This window comes from Callithrix jacchus, chromosome 8 (genome assembly GCF_049354715.1).
Source record: "Callithrix jacchus isolate 240 chromosome 8, calJac240_pri, whole genome shotgun sequence".
NCBI lineage: Eukaryota > Metazoa > Chordata > Mammalia > Primates > Cebidae > Callithrix > Callithrix jacchus.
In genome coordinates this window covers 138,734,964-138,750,351 of record NC_133509.1, presented here as the reverse complement: position 1 = coordinate 138,750,351, position 15,388 = coordinate 138,734,964, and the positions used below count along the sequence as shown (strand labels likewise).

Below are 15,388 nucleotides of genomic sequence, written 5' to 3'. Positions count from 1 at the left end.
GCTACTCAGGAGGCTGAGGCAGGAGAATCACTTGAACTCTACAAAGGCTTGAAACGACCCATGAAAGCGTGACCCAGAGTCTGGGCCTATCCATCAAACCAGACAAAACTAATAAACAAGAGTAACTAAAAAACAAAATCAAAATCGCCTTCTCAACCGTAAAGGGTGTTGGACTTGGGGATGAGCAGCAGTGATGGAGATACTCCAAGCTGGAGGTACTTCCCCCAGGGCCTTCTTTAAAGAGGAGAAGAGGGAGCAGGTGTCTTTACTCAAAAAACAGATGATATCCTCTTGCCTTTTTATTTCCACCAAAATCAAGTGAACAGAATAACTCATGGCAGCTCCTTAAAGAAAAGTGAGAGGACGGGGGCAGTTCGTGAAACTGAACAAAGATCCAGTATTTGCACTCCTTGGTATTTACCCAACGAGTGGAAAACTCACGTCCACACAAAAACCTTGCCAAAACTTGGAAGCAGGCCGGGCACAGTGGCTCACACCTGCAAACCCAGCACTTTGGAAGGCCAAGGTGGGCAGATCACAAGGTCAGGAGATCGAGACCATCCTGGCCAACATGGTGAAACCCCGTGTCTGTTAAAAATACAAAAATTGGCCGGGCGCGGTGGCTCAAGCCTGTAATCCCAGCACTCTGGAAGGCCGAGGCGGGTGGATCACAAGGTCAAAATATCAGGACCATCCTGGTCAACATGGTGAAACCCCGTCTCTACTAAAAAAATACAAAAAATTAGCTGGGCATGGTGGCGCGTGCCTGTAATCCCAGCTACTCAGGAGGCTGAGGCAGGAGAATTGCCTGAACCCAGGAGGCAGAGGTTTCGGTGAGCCGAGATCGCACCATTGCGCTCCAGCCTGGGTAACAAGAGCGAAACTCCGTGTCCAAAAAAAAAAAAAATATATATATATATATATATATATATATATACACAAAAATTAGCCAGGCGTGGTGGTGCGTCCCTGTAGTCTCATTACTCGGGAGGCTGAGGCAGGAGAATCGCTTGAACCTGGGAGGCGACGGTTGCAGTGAGCTGAGATCACTGCACTCCAGCCTGGGTGACAAAGTGAGACTCCATCTGGGGGGGGGTGGAGGAGGGGTAACTTGGAAGTAATCAAGCTCTCCTTCAGTAGATCAATGGATAAACTGTGGTACATCCAGACAGTGGAATATTAATCATCGCTAAAAGGAAAGAAGCCACGGAATCATGGAAAGGCGTGGAGGAACCTCAGACGCATAACCAAGTGTCAGAAGCCCATCAAAAAGGCTACACACACTGTGTGACTCCAACTAGATGAGTCTGGATACCGGATGAATATGGAAAAGCAAAATGGTGGACACCGTAGAAGCATCAGAGGTTTCCACGTGGTGCCGGAAAAGGGACGCACGAGCAGCTGCGGCCGAGAGGATCTGCAGGCCGTGAACGCCTCCGCGCGGATGACGTCAGACGTTCGTGCAAACCCACAGAGCACACAGGGAGCACCGGCGTGAGCCCTCCGGTAACGACGGCCTCCGGGGCACACACTGCCGCAGGTGCTCACGGGAAACTGTGGGCGGGAACGGGCCCAGGGGACCTCCCTCCGCTCCATTCTTCCGGAAACCCAACAGTGCCTCAAAAACTAGTCTTCATTTCAACATTAAGAACCAAAAGGAAAACCAACCAACCAACCAACCAAAAAACGTCCAGCTGAGCTTCCCTGCGGGCACCGCTGCCGGCGGCTCCCGGGGTGGGGCAGTGACCGCTCGCCCCCCGACGCCAGGGGCCCCTCAGCCCCGCCAGAGGGCACGGGCTCGCGAGAACGGCTGTGTGGCCCGAGCCCCCGTCGCCAGGCTTCGCCCGGCCGCCCTCGAGCCGCCTCCGCTCCGCCCGCGTCCTACCTTCCGAACGCCGCGGCAGGCCGGTCCGGAGCCGGGGCCTGGGCCGTGGGACACGCGCCAGGGGCCACGACCTGGCGCTGCGCCTCCTCCCTGGCCGCCTCCGCCGGGAAGGCGGGCGGCGCGCCCAGCAGCTCCACATCGGTCACGGTCTTGCCGATGGTGAACCAGTCGTTGATCTGCTCGAGGGTGAGCTTGCGCAGCATCTTCGACGCCCGGACACCGGCGCCCCTCAACCGCCAGGGCTCCGGGGCGGGAACAGGCGACGGCCGGAACGCGCCCTGGAAGGCCCGCCCCCGCTCGAGGCCTCCCAATCAGAACGCGCCGCGCGCCGTTGGAGGCGGGCTCCGCCCGGCGCGGCTCGAGGCCTCCCAATCAGAACGCGCCACGCGCCGTTGGAGGAGGGCTCTGCGCGGCGCGTGCAGCCCGTGATGCCTCGGCCACGTGCCGCCGCCCTCGTGCCGCCGCCCTCGGAAGCCGCCGCCTCCCGGAAGCCGCCGCCTGGGGCGAGCCCAGGGTGCGCCTTTTCAGGACGGCGGGGCGGGGTCTGGTGTGGGGGGGCCTTGAGCCCCGCGGATGGCCCGGGAGTGGCCCCTGCGTGTGCAAAAAAAATGGCCTCTGTGCATTCCCTGGCCTCCCCCTTTAGAAACTGCTACCTCCTAGGTTTGCGCGCTTCCTGCAGACCGGGGCCCTACAGGCGTTTCCGAGCACCTCAGTGTCGGGAGTCGGAAGGCAAACAGAGAAGGGATTTCCGTTCGCCGGGCAGAGGCACCGGGACGTCCTTGCACCTCTTATGGCGGGAGAGAGGCAAGAAGAAGGTCAGGAAGGTCTTGGAGAAAATGGCGCCAGGTGGACGGACCCCTGCAGGATGGCCGGGAGTGACCCAGGATTACGGGGGCGGCCGGGCGGCCCTGATGGCTGAGGGGAGGGTCCGGGAGAATTCTCGGGAGCTGCGCCGTAACGAACTCCTCTTCCTGCCTAAACCTGCGTCTCAGGTGGCGGTGTCAGACACACAGCTGGACCCGCAGGTGCAGACGGGACCTCCAGGTGAGCACGTGGACAGAAGATACGGGCTGAGATGGCCCCGGCCGAGCTCTAGAAGAGCGAGGGTGGAGAACGGAGCCCTAGCACACGCCCCGAAAGAAGGAGCAGGCGGAAGAAATCCAGCAAAGGATGCACAGGAAGGCAGCCACGTGTGCAAGGGAAGGGAGGTCAGAAGAGAGGCATGGTCGCCTGCCCGGGGTGTGTCACCTCATTGCCCAGGAGGGGCAGGATCTGTCTGGCCCGGGTGGGCTCCGGGAAGAGCCGTGTGAACAAACGCAGAGGCAGGATGGAGAGCATGGCACTAAGCAGTGGGAAGCCTGAGCAGTGGCAAGTAAGAGGGCGGTTTGAGAACAGTGTAGACAGCAGTCAGCCAGGTGGGTTGAGATATTGCTGTCTCAAAAAATGAAACCCATAATCACACTAAGCCGCGAGCTCTGGACCTCATATTAGGACTTTGCCGAATACGACAGCTTCCAAAAAGTGCCTCAACACACCTTGCCCGGGAGAAATAACTTGCTTTTCTTTTTCTTTTTTTTTTTTAACCAATACTTACTCCATTCACTGAATTACTGACATAAAACTCCTAATATTTTACTAACTGTAGCTCATTTAATATTATAAAAAGTAATAGTAAACAAATTTATGGTTACAACATTTCTTCTAGTACTTGTATATATGAGTAGCTCGTTTTTTCTTTCTTTCTTTCTTGTGAGGGTCTCACTCCTGTCGCCCAGGCTGCAGTGCTGCCTCAGCATCAGGGGCTCAGGACATCCTCCCACCACAACTTCCCGCATAGCCAGGGCTACAGGCTCACACCACCACCACACCCAGCTAATTTTTTGTATTTTTAGTAGACAGGGGTTTTGCTATGTTGCCCAGGCTGTTCTCCAACTCCTGGGCTCAAGCAATCTGTCTTCCTTGGCCTCCCAAAGTGCTGAGACTACACGTGTGAACCACCATGCCAGGCCTTGTTTTCCAAAAAATAAAGAGTAATGATAAAGTAATTGACACTCATGGTATGTCATCCAGCACTGACTGGAAAATAGTGTAACTTCACACTGTATGTGAAGGGTAGGACATAATTCAAAACTTTACAAGTTATATATATATATATATATATGTGTATATTTTTTTTTTTTTTTTTTGAGACAGAGTCTCGCTCCATCACCAGGTGCCAGACTGGAGTGCAATGGTGCAATCTCGGCTCACCACAACCTCCGCCTCCCAGGTTCGAGCAATTCTCCTGTCTCAGCCTCCCAAGTAGCTGGGATTACAGGCGCGCACTACCATGCCCAGCTAATTTTTGTATTTTTAGTAGAGACGGGGTTTCACCATGTTGACCAGGATGGTCTCGATCTCCTGACCTTGTGATCCGCCTGCCTCGGCCTCCCAAAGTGCTGGGATTATACGTGTGAGCCACCGCACCCGGCCTACAACATATATTGAAACCACTTGAAGCAACTCCAGAAGGAACTCACACATGTTTTTCTAGTATGTTGCTGTTCCCGTGTGCTATCATCTTTTGTTGATGTCACAATGAATACGATTTTAAGTGGAAGGTGATTTTCTGAAACTTTTGGGGGGGGGCATTTTCTATATTATTTTATCTTTTGAGGCTAAGTAGCTGATCCTCGTGAGTTTTGTTTTTTGTTTTTCTTTAACTGCCATCTAAAGATACTCTCTTGATGCTGCTTCAGTTTGGAAGTTTGCCCATTTGGAAAGTTGCCATAGTGTTTTTTGACCAAACACTAGTTGACCATTGTGAAAAACATTCGGAATCGTCACAGACTGAATGGCTTTGAGCGCCCTTCATTTCATTCAGTCAGTCATTCTCGGTGCTCCCTACTCACTTGGTCAGCTTCATCTTCCATTCCTGTCTAAAGTTCAGAGTTAAAAGAAACAGCTTGACATCAGGCAGGTCTTCATGGATGTGTCACATCTAAGCCAGAACACATGGGAAGGCCACTGAACCCCTAGTGGGCCTTGGTATTTTGGGAAGGTCTTGCATATTTGCATTCACTAAGCTGTCGACCAAAAAGGGAGAACTTAACAGCTGAGAGCAATTACAAACGTGTTGGTGCCATCAAGCAGCGCTCTCCTTCAAGCAGAAGCTGTGCTCGAAGTATCTTGCTGTCTTCTCCAGCCTTCCTAGCCACAAAATGCAGCATTCTACACTTTGAATAGATCTGCTGGAGTGGCCCTTTCCTTAAACAGTTTGGGCGTGTGTGTGTGTGTGTGTGTGTGTGTGTGTGTGTTTTACGATGTGCATTTCTGGCTGGGTGCAGTGCCTCACGCCTATAATCCCAGCACTTTTGGAGTCCGAGGCGGGTGGATCACAACGTCAAGAGATCAAGACCATCCTGGTCAACATGGTGAAACCCCGTCTCTACTTAAAATATAAAAAATTAGCTGGGTATGGTGGCGCATGCCTATAATCCCAGCTACTCGGGAGGCTGAGGCAGGAGAATTGCCTGAACCCAGGAGGCGGAGGTTGCGGTGAGCCGAGATCTCACCACTGCACTCCAGCCTGGGCAACGAGTGAAACTCCGTCTCAAAAAAAAAATTTAAAAAAAGATGTGCATTTCTTAGGATGTTTTGGATTTGATACTAAAGACATTAAAACTCTCTTGGTCCAGGCATAGTGGCTCACACCTGTAATCCCACACTTTGAAAGGCCAAGGTGGGAGGATCACTTAAGGCCAGCAGTTCAAGACCAGCCTGCGCAACATAGCAAAGGCTATTGATCTCAAGTCTAGCTTGAAGTTCAGAAGCTCCGTCTTGAAACAGCTCTTCATGATGTTCTTCCTAAAGTTGTTCCTAAACGCTTGTTCTTGTCCTCAGCAATTTTGTAAGTTGTGCAGTGTTCGCGCCAAGGGCTTGAGACAGCTAGGGTGACTCGCTCCATCTTGGCTGCTGGACCTATCTGCACTCCCCCCTCTCGAGGGCTGTCGAGCTAAGACAAAGGCCACAGGCTGAGTCACTGAGGCAAAAACAGAATACAAAGCAAAGGTCTGCGGTTTATGAGGACATTGTGCTGTCTGCTTTCATGTCCCCATCAGTCTCTGTAAGCAATAAACTTGCTACGATTGAGATGCCTGAGAGGGGCAGAGACCCCTGCCCATATTTTCCCTGGAGCTAAGCCTTTGATCTACCTCCTGATGGAAAACAGGATCAACAAGCCACCTTAAGGGCACCATTGTTTGCTTGCACCGTGTATCTTTGAAAAACACACTGCTTTGTAAACTACTATCACAAGCCCCCTTAAACGGCTTTGTGAGCGGTTATCACAAGCCCCTGATAACTATTTTTTATGGAGTTTCTATTTCCTTTCTGTTTACCCCTTTTTCTGCTGAGATAAAGTAAATGTAACAAGAAAAAAGGTATAAAAGCTGTAACCCACAAGAATACACTTGCTGCGTTTTGACCATAAGTTACGCAGACCTCCAGACTCCGCTTTACTATTTTCTTTCACTTCCGTGCACTCTCTCCCTCAGGTTGAATGAGACATCTACGTTGGCGGTCTCGGGGACTCCCACAGGTCAGTAGCCCCCCGGCAGACGTACCAGACCCCAACAGTAAGTCATTGAAAGTCTAAAACAGTTTTACTGTAGTACAGTGGTTCGCAGACCTGGTCTGCTCTCAGGACCCCTTTACACTCTTAAAAGTTACTGAGGACCCTAGAGAGATTTTGTTTATGTGGGTTATATCTAATTTATTAGGGATTACAACTGATAAATGTTTTTACTTACTCATTTTAAAATAATAATAAACCCATTTGATGTTAAAGAGTGTATTTCTGTAAAACATCACTATAATTTCCAAAAAAAATTTGTATGTGTGAGAGGAATGACACTTTTACATTTTCTTTTTTTTTATTGCATTTTAGGTTTTGGGGGACATGTGCAGAACATGCAAGATAGATGCATAGGTACACACGTGGCAGTGTGATTTGCCGCTTTCCTCCCCTTCACCCACATCTGGCATTTCTCCCCATGCTATCCCTCCCCAGCTCCCCCCCCACCACTGTCCCTCCCAACAGACCCCAGTGTGTACTGCTCCCCTCCCTGTGTCCATGTGTTCTCATTGTTCAACACTCACCTATGAGTGAGAATATGTGGTATTTCATTTTCTGTTCTTGTGTCAGTTTGCTGAGAATGATGTTCTCCAGATTCATCCATGTCCCTACAAAGGACACAAACTCATCATTTTTGACGGCAGCACAATATTTCACAGTGTATATGTGCCACATTTTCCAAGTCATCGATGTGCACTTGGGTTGATTCCAGGTCTTTGCTATTGTAAACAGTGCTGCAATGAACATTCGTGTGCATGTGTCCTTATAGTAGAACGATTTATAGTCCTTTGGATATATACCCAGTAATGGGATTGCTGGGTCAAATGGAATTTCTATTTCTAGATCTTTGAGGAATCGCCACACTGTCTTCCACAATGGTTGAACTAATTTACACTCCCACCAGCAGCGTAAAAGTGTTCCTATTTCTCCACATCCTCTCCAGCATCTGTTGTCTCCAGATTTTTTAATGATCGCCATTCTAACTAGCATGAGATGGTATCTCAATGTGGTTTTGATTTGCATTTCTCTGATGACCAGTGATGATCAGCATTTTTTCATATGTTTGTCAGCCTCATGTATGTCTTCTTTTGTAAAGTGTCTGTTCATATCCTTTGCCCATTTTTGAATGAGCTTGTTTGTTTTTTTCTTGTAAATCTGTTTGAGTTCTTTGTAAATTCTGGATATCAGCCCTTTGTCAGATGGGTAGACTGCAAAAATTTTTTCCCATTCTGTTGGTTGCCGATTCACTCTAGTGACTGTTTCTTTTGCCATACAGAAGCTGTGGAGTTTGATTAGGTCCCATTGTCTATTTTGGCTTTTGCTGCCAATGCTTTTGGTGTTTTGGTCATGAAGTCCTTGCCTACTCCTATGTCCTGAATGGTTTTGCCTAGATTTTCCTCTAGGATTTTTATGGTGCCAGGTCTTATGTTTAAGTCTTTAATCCATGTGGAGTTAATTTTAGTGTAAGTTGTCAGGAAGGGGTCCAGTTTCTGCTTTCTGCACATGGCTAGCCAGTTTTCCCAACACCATTTATTAAACAGGGAATCCTTTCCCCATTGCTTGTTTTTGTCAGGTTTATCAAAGATTGTATGGTTGTAGCTATGTTGTGTTGCCTCCAATGCCTCTGTTCTGTTCAATTGGTCTATATCTCTGTTTTGGTACCAGTACCATGCTGTTTTGATTACTGTAGCCTTGTGGTATAGTTTGAAGTCCGGTAGTGTGATGCCCCCCGCTGTGTTCTTTTTGCTTAGAATTGACTTGGCTATGTGGGCTCTCTTTTGGTTCCATATGAAGTTCATGGTGGTTTTTTCCAGTTCTGTGAAGAAAGTCAATGGTAGCTTGATGGGGATAGTGTTGAGTCTGTAAATTACTTTGGGCAGTATAGCCATTTTCACAATATTGATTCTTCCTAACCATGAACATGGAATGTTTCTCCATCTGTTTGTGTCCTCTCTTATTTCGTTGAGCAGTGGTTTTGTAGTTTTCCTTGAAGAGGTCCCTTACGTTCCTTGTAAGTTGTATTCCTAGGTATTTTATTCTCTTTGTAGCAATAGTGAATAGCAGTTCATTCTTGATTTGGCTTTCTTCAAGTCTGTTATTGGTGTATAGGAATGCTTGTTATTTTTGCACACTGATTTTATATCCTGAGACTTTGCTGAAGTTGCTTATCAGTTTCGGGAGATTTTGGGCTGAGACGATGGGGTCTTCTAGATATACTATCATGTCATCTGCAAATAGAGACAATTTGGCTTCCTCCTTTCCTATTTGAATACCCTTTATTTCTTTTTCTTGCCTGATTGCTCTGGCTAGAACTTCCAGTACTATATTGAATAAGAGTGGTGAGAGAGGGCATCCTTGTCTAGTGCCAGATTTCAAAGGGAATGCTTCCAGTTTTTGCCCATTCAGTATGATATTGGCTGTTGGTTTGTCGTAAATAGCTGTTATTACTTTGAGATACGTTCCATCGATACCGAGTTTATTGAGGGTTTTTAGCATAAAGGGCAGTTTAATTTTGTCGAATGCCTTCTCTGCATCAATTGAGATAATCATGTGGTTTTTGTTTTTGGTTCTGTTTATGTGGTGAATTACGTTTATAGACTTGCGTATGTTGAACCAGCCTTGCATCTCCAGGATGAATCCTACTTGATCATGATGGATATGATGGATAAGTTTTTTGATGTGCTGTTGCAATCGGCTTGCCAGTATTTTATTGAAGATTTTTGCGTCTATGTTCATCATGGATATTGGCCTGAAGTTTTCTTTTCTTGTTGAGTCTCTGCCGGGTTTTGGTATCAGGATGATGTTGGTCTCATAAAATGATTTGGGAAGGATTCCCTCTTTTTGGATTATTTGGAATAGTTTCAGAAGGAATGGTAACAGTTCCTCTTTGTGTGTCTGGTAGAATTCGGCTGTGAACCCATCTGGACCTGGGCTTTTTTTGAGTGGTAGACTCTTAATTGCTGCCTCGACTTCTGCCCTTGTTATTGGTCTATTCATAGTTTTGGCTTCCTCGTGGTTTAGACTTGGGAGGACACAAGTGTCCAGGAATTTATCCGTTTCTTCCGGGGTTACTAGTTTATGTGTATAGAGTTGTTTGTAATATTCTTTGATGATGGTTTGAATTTCTGTGGAATCTGTGGTGATTTCCCCTTTATCATTTTTTATTGCATCTATTTGGTTGTTCTCTCTTTTCTTTTTCATCAATCTGGCTAGTGGTCTATTTTGTTGATCTTTTCAAAAAACCAGCTCTTGGATTTATTGATTTTTTGAAGGGTTTTTCATGTCTCTATCTCCTTCAGTTCAGCTCTGAACTTAGTTATTTCTTGTCTTCTGCTGGGTTTTAAGTTTTTTTGATCTTGCTCCTCCAGCTCTTTCAATTGTGATGTTAGGGTGTCAATTTTGGATCTCTCCACTCTTCTCATGTGGGCACTTATTGCTATATATTTTTCTCTAGAGACTGCTTTAAATGTGTCCCAGAGATTCTGGTATGTTGTATCTTCGTTCTGGTTGGTTTCAAAGAACTTCTTTATTTCTGCCTTCATTTTATTGTTTATCCAGTCAACATTCAAGAGCCAGTTGTTCGGTTTCCATGAAGCTGTGCAGTTCTGAGTTAGTTTCTGAAATCTGAGTTCTAACTTGATTGCATTATGGTCTGAGAGGCTGTTTGTTATGATTTCAGTTGTTTTGCATTTGCTGAGGAGTGCTTTACTTCCAATTATGTGGTCAATTTTAGCATAGGTGTGATGTGGTGCTTAGAATAATGTATATTCTGTGGATTTGGGGTGGAGAGTTCTGTAAATGTCTATTGACAGTGACTGTTAAAAGTCTCCCACTATCATTGTGTGGGAGTCTAAGTCTCTTTGTAAGTCATTAAGAACTTGCCTTATATATCTGGGTGCTCCTGTATTGGGTCCATATATATTTAGGATCGTTAGCTCTTCTTGTTGTATTGATCCTTTTACCATTATGTAATGGCCTTCTTTGTCTCTTCTGATCTTTGTTGCTTTAAAGTCTATTTTATTAGAGACGAGAATTGCAACTTCTGCCCTTTTTTTCTGTCCATTTGCTTGTTAAATCTTCCTCCATCCCTTTATTTTGAGGCTTTGTGTATCTTTGCATGTGAGATGGGTTTCCTGGATACAGCACACCGATGGGTTTTGGCTTTTTATCCAATTTGCCAGTCTGTGTCTTTTGATTGGGGCATTTAGCCCATTCACATTTAGGGTTAATATTGTTATGTGTGAATTTGATACTGCCATTTTGATGCTAGCTGACTGTTTTGCCCATTCGTTGATGCAGATTCTTCATTTTGTTGATGCTCTTTAGCATTTGGTATGTTTTTAGAATGGCTGGTACTGGTTGTTCCTTTCTATGTGTAGTGCCTCTTTCAGGAGCTCTTGTAGAGCAGGCCTGGTGGTGACAAAATCTCTGAGTACTTGCTTGTTCTCAAAGGATTTTATTTTTCCTTCACTTATGAAGCTCAGTTTGGCTGGATATGAAATTCTGGGTTGAAAGTTCTTTTCTTTAAGGATGTCGAATATTGGCCCCCACTCTCATCTGGCTTGTAGAGTTTCTGCTGAGAGATCTGCTGTGAGTCTGATGGGCTTCCCTTTGTGGGTGACCCAACCTTTCTCTCTGGCTGCACTTAGCATTTTCTCCTTCATTTCAACCCTGGTGAATCTGACAATTATGTGCCTTGGGGTTGCTCTTCTTGCGGAGTATCTTTGTGGTGTTCTCTGTATTTCCTGGGCTTGAATATTGGCCTGCCTTGCTAGGTTGGGGAAATTTTCCTGGATAATATCCTGAAGAGTATTTTCCAGCTTGGATTGATTCTCTTCGTCACATTCTGGTACACCTATCAAACATAGGTTAGGTCTCTTCACATAGTCCCACATTTCTTGGAGACTTAGTTCATTCCTTTTTGTGCTTTTTTTCTCTAATCTTAGCTTCTCATTTTATTTAATTGAGTTGATCTTTGACTTCTGACATCCTTTCTTCTGCTTGGTCAATTCGGCTGTTGAGACTTGTGCATGCTTCACGAAGTTCTCACATTGTGTTTTTCAGCTTCTTCAATTCACTCATATTCCTCTCTAAGTGGTCCATTCTTGTTATCATTTCCTCAAATCTTTTTTCAAGGTTCTTAGTTTCTTTGCATTGAGTTATAACATGTTCTTTTAGCTCACAGAATTTTCTCATTACCCACCTTCTGAAGTCTGATTCTGTCATTTCATCACACTCATTCTCCATCCAGCTTTGTTCCCTTGCTGGTGAGGAGTTTTGGTCCTTTGTAGGAGGCGAGGTGTTCTGGTTTTGGGTGTTTTCCTCCTTTTTGCGCTGGTTTCTTCCCATCTTTGTGGATTTATCCACCTGTCATCTGAGTAGTTGTTGATTTTCCGATTAGGTCTCTGAGTGGACGTCCAGATTGTTGATGATGAAGTATCTTAGTTTTCCTTCTAACAGTCTGGCCCCTCTGCTGTAGGACTACTGAGGTCCACTCCAGGCCCTCCTTGCCTGGGGTACACCTGTAGCAGCTGTGGAACCATGAGGGTGGCTACCTGTTTCTTCTTCTGTTATCTTTGTCCCTGAATGATGCCTGCCAAATGTCAGTCTGATCAGTCCTTTGTGAGGTGACTCTTTGGATATGCGGGGGTCAGGGAGCTGCTTGAGGAGACGGTCTGTACTTTAGACTTGAGGAGACAGTCTGTACTTTATAGGAGCTCAAGTGCTGAGCTTTGAGCTCCGTTGTTCTTTCAGGGCTGCTAGGCAGGTACGTTTAAGTCTGCTGCAGCCCAACTCATAAAGCCCCTTTTTTTCCTCAGATGCTCTGTCTCAGGGAGTTAGGGCTTTATTTATGAGTATCCGTTGCACTGTCCTGCCCAGCAAGGAGGCAGTCTAGTCACTCTCTGCCTATAGTGGTTATGCTGAGCTGCCATGGGCTCCGCCCTGCTGTCATGCACTCCACCCTGCTGCCATGGGCTCCGCCCTGCTGTTGTGGGCTCCACCCTGCTGCTGTGGGCTCTACCCTGCTGCGTGTGTAATTCCCTGTAGTCCTGTTTATATGGGTGTGGTTAGAGCTGCCGAGGTGATGATGGCCCACCTCTGTAGTGGCGGACTCTCTCTGTTATGGTGGGTTGCCTTGGCAACAGCAGGCTGCAGTCAGCAATGGCAGTGAACCTCCATAGGGGTCTAGTGCCTCGGTAATGGCAGACGCCCCTCCTTCTCCAAGCTGCACCGTCCTGGGTTCAGCTGTGCTTGCCATGAAACTCTCAACCCCGAGCGTTTCCAATTGCTGTTTTGTTTGTTTTTGTGGGGGTGGGACCTGCCGAGCCTGATCACCTGGCTCCCTGCCTCAGAGCCCTTTTTTTTTTTTTTTAAGTTGAACAGTTGACTCTCTCCCAGGTGTTCCAGTCACCTGCTGAAAGGGTGCTGGGATCTATGTGATTTCCCGTGCAGTGACCCACTGCGCTGACTGGAACCACATTGCTGCCCAGGAATCTCCTGGCTTGGCTTACTGTTTAAGTCCCGTTTAATCAGATGAATGTGCTAATCTGCCTTCTGAAATCTCCAATTGCTGGTTTAACCAAACCAGTGAATTTTGTACGGAGTGCCGCTGCGCTGCAGCCCCGGCCCAAACAGCCACACTGGCGGCCCATGCAGCTCCTACACCTGGGAATCTCCTGGTCTGTGGGCAACAAAGATCTGTCTGGAAATGTGGCGTGCACTCACCATCCGCGGTTTCATTGGGAGCTGCAATCCTGAGTTGGTCCTACAGCGTCATCTTCCCCAGGTTTCGGTGACACTTTTACAGTTTCAAAGATCTCTTAGTGTCTTGTTGCGTGAGAAACAGCTGGATTCTCAAATCTGTTTCTGTAGTCATTCTGATGTAATATCACAAGTCACATGACCTTTAGAGAACTCCACTGTACACTTGTGAGAGAATCCTAGCGAAAAAGACAAAGCCAGGTGCAGTGGCTCACACCTGTAATCCCACACTTTGGGAGGCCAAGGCGGGTGGATCACTTGAACTCAGAAATTCAAGACCACCCTGGGCAATGTGGTGAAACCCTATCTCTACCAAAAATACAAAAATAACCAGGCATGGTGGCACGAGCCTGTAGTACCAGCCACTCGGAAGGTTGGGGTGGGAGAATCACTTGAACTCAGGAGGCAGAGATTGCAGTGAGTGGAGATTGTGTCATTGCACTCCAACCTGGGTAATGGTGAAACCCTGTCTTAAGAAAGAAAGAAGTAAAGGAGGGAGGGGGGGCAAAGACTATTGACCATTATGAACAAAATAGTTTTGACCCACATTTGAAGAACTAGAGCAAGTTTGCAAGCTTTCCGTGCAGTTTCTTTGACTGTAAGCTCTTTTCCCTTGAATATGGTTCAAGCAGAGCCATATTCATTCTTCATTCTTTCTGCACCCTCCTCCTTCCATCTGTGAACATTTTAGGACCTTGCAGATTTGTTAAGCTAAGGGGAAATGTTAAGCCCTGGAAACTGAGGCACGTAGCATGGCTGTTTTTCTTCTCTAGCGCGTGACATTTGCTTTCTGACCTTTTTGTTGAGATGTTACTCATTAACCATACTCCCTGTTCTTCCTTCAAACCTAGGCTAAGTGACATTGGCGATAGACAACGCTGGGAACTGTGACGTCTCTACAGCAGAAGTTCAGCAGTTTCTTTGGAGTGTGATCAGTAGTATTCAAGTCTTCTATGTTAGCCTTTGTACGGAAAATGTAACTCAGTTTTCAGCACCTGCTTTTGCCTGTATGAACGATCCTCACTTTTTCCCACACCAAGAGCCCTGATCACCATTCTTTGGCGTTCACTTGTATGTAGACACCCTCACTCTTCGTGCTTGAATTAACTATTTTACTGGATTCTGGCCAGGTGTGGTGTCTCACACCTGTAATCCCAGCACTTTGGGAGGCCAAGGCTGGTGGATCATGAGGTCAGGAGTTCGAGACCAGCCTGGCCAGCAGGGTGAAACACCATCTCTGCTAAAAATACAAAAATTAGCCAGGTGTGGTGGTGCACCTGTAATCCCAGCTACTCCGGAAGCTGAGACAAGAGAATCGCTTGAACCTGGGAGGTAGAGGTTGCAGTGAGCTGAGATCACACCGCTGTACTCTAGCCTGGGCAACAGAGCAAGACTCGGTCTCAGGGGAAAAAAATCAAATAAACTATTTTAATTGGATCCTTTTTATTGAGCTCGTTTTCATTGTGCCTGAATAATGAACATGTATTTTACGGTGGATCTGCTCGTGATTATTTCAGTCCTAGCTGCACCATTTTATAACCCCCACCATTTCACCGACCCTAGTCAGTGAAACATTCCTTGGGGACTCCAGCCGTGAGAAACATCCTGCCCAACCGCCTGACTACAGGAACAGCCTTATCACATCCTGTCAGGCAGTGAGCCACACTGTCCAGACCCTCCAGCCCAGACCTATAATTGCCCCAGCCTGTAAGCGGCAGTGGCACTAAGCTGGTTCCCCCGTCCACAGGGTTTTGCTGGCAATAAACCTGTGTTGCTGTTGAAGCCACCAACTAACACACACACACTCTCTCCCCCTCTCCTCTCTCTCCTCTCTCTTGCTCGCTCTCTGTGTGTTTGTCTCTTTGTCTGTCTTTAACCTTCACCATCCCTTCAAAACCTAACAATTTCCTCTTTTTTTTCTTTAGAGACGGGATCTTAATATGTTGCCCAGGCTGGTCACAAAATGCTGGGCTCAAGCAGTCCTCCCAAAGTGTTGGGATCGCAAGGGTGAGACACCATGCCCAGCACGATTTCCTCATTCATAGTTTGTCCTAAACTATAGTTTACCTTCTTTTCTGCATGCCAGTCTCCCTGTGTATAGAAGTCTTGATTGGCAGTTACTTTCT

General features: G+C 47.0%; 1 protein-coding gene and 1 long non-coding RNA gene across 5 annotated transcripts in view; one reads left to right on the top strand and one right to left on the bottom strand.

Annotated features, from left to right (window-relative positions):
* Positions 1-2,142, bottom strand: part of TDRD9 (tudor domain containing 9) — a 140,444-nt gene extending 138,302 nt beyond the window's left edge. For 3 of the 4 annotated variants that reach the window (XM_035261663.3, XM_078335877.1, XM_035261669.3), the window contains exon 1: positions 1,886-2,142. In XM_035261663.3, the coding sequence (XP_035117554.1) occupies positions 1,886-2,088 (203 nt within the window). In that variant the 5' untranslated portion in view covers positions 2,089-2,142. Of the gene's footprint in view, positions 1-1,680; positions 1,795-1,885 lie in introns of those variants that run through there. The other variant, XM_035261664.3, reaches the window with a different exon arrangement.
* Positions 2,143-2,371: 229 nt separating this feature from the next.
* LOC144577486 (uncharacterized) lies at positions 2,372-14,704 on the top strand. The gene is made up of 4 exons (XR_013521620.1): positions 2,372-2,399; positions 2,546-2,929; positions 6,421-6,464; positions 14,114-14,704. It is a non-coding gene; the product is annotated as an uncharacterized LOC144577486 (long non-coding RNA).
* The last annotated feature ends 684 nt before the right edge of the window (positions 14,705-15,388 follow it).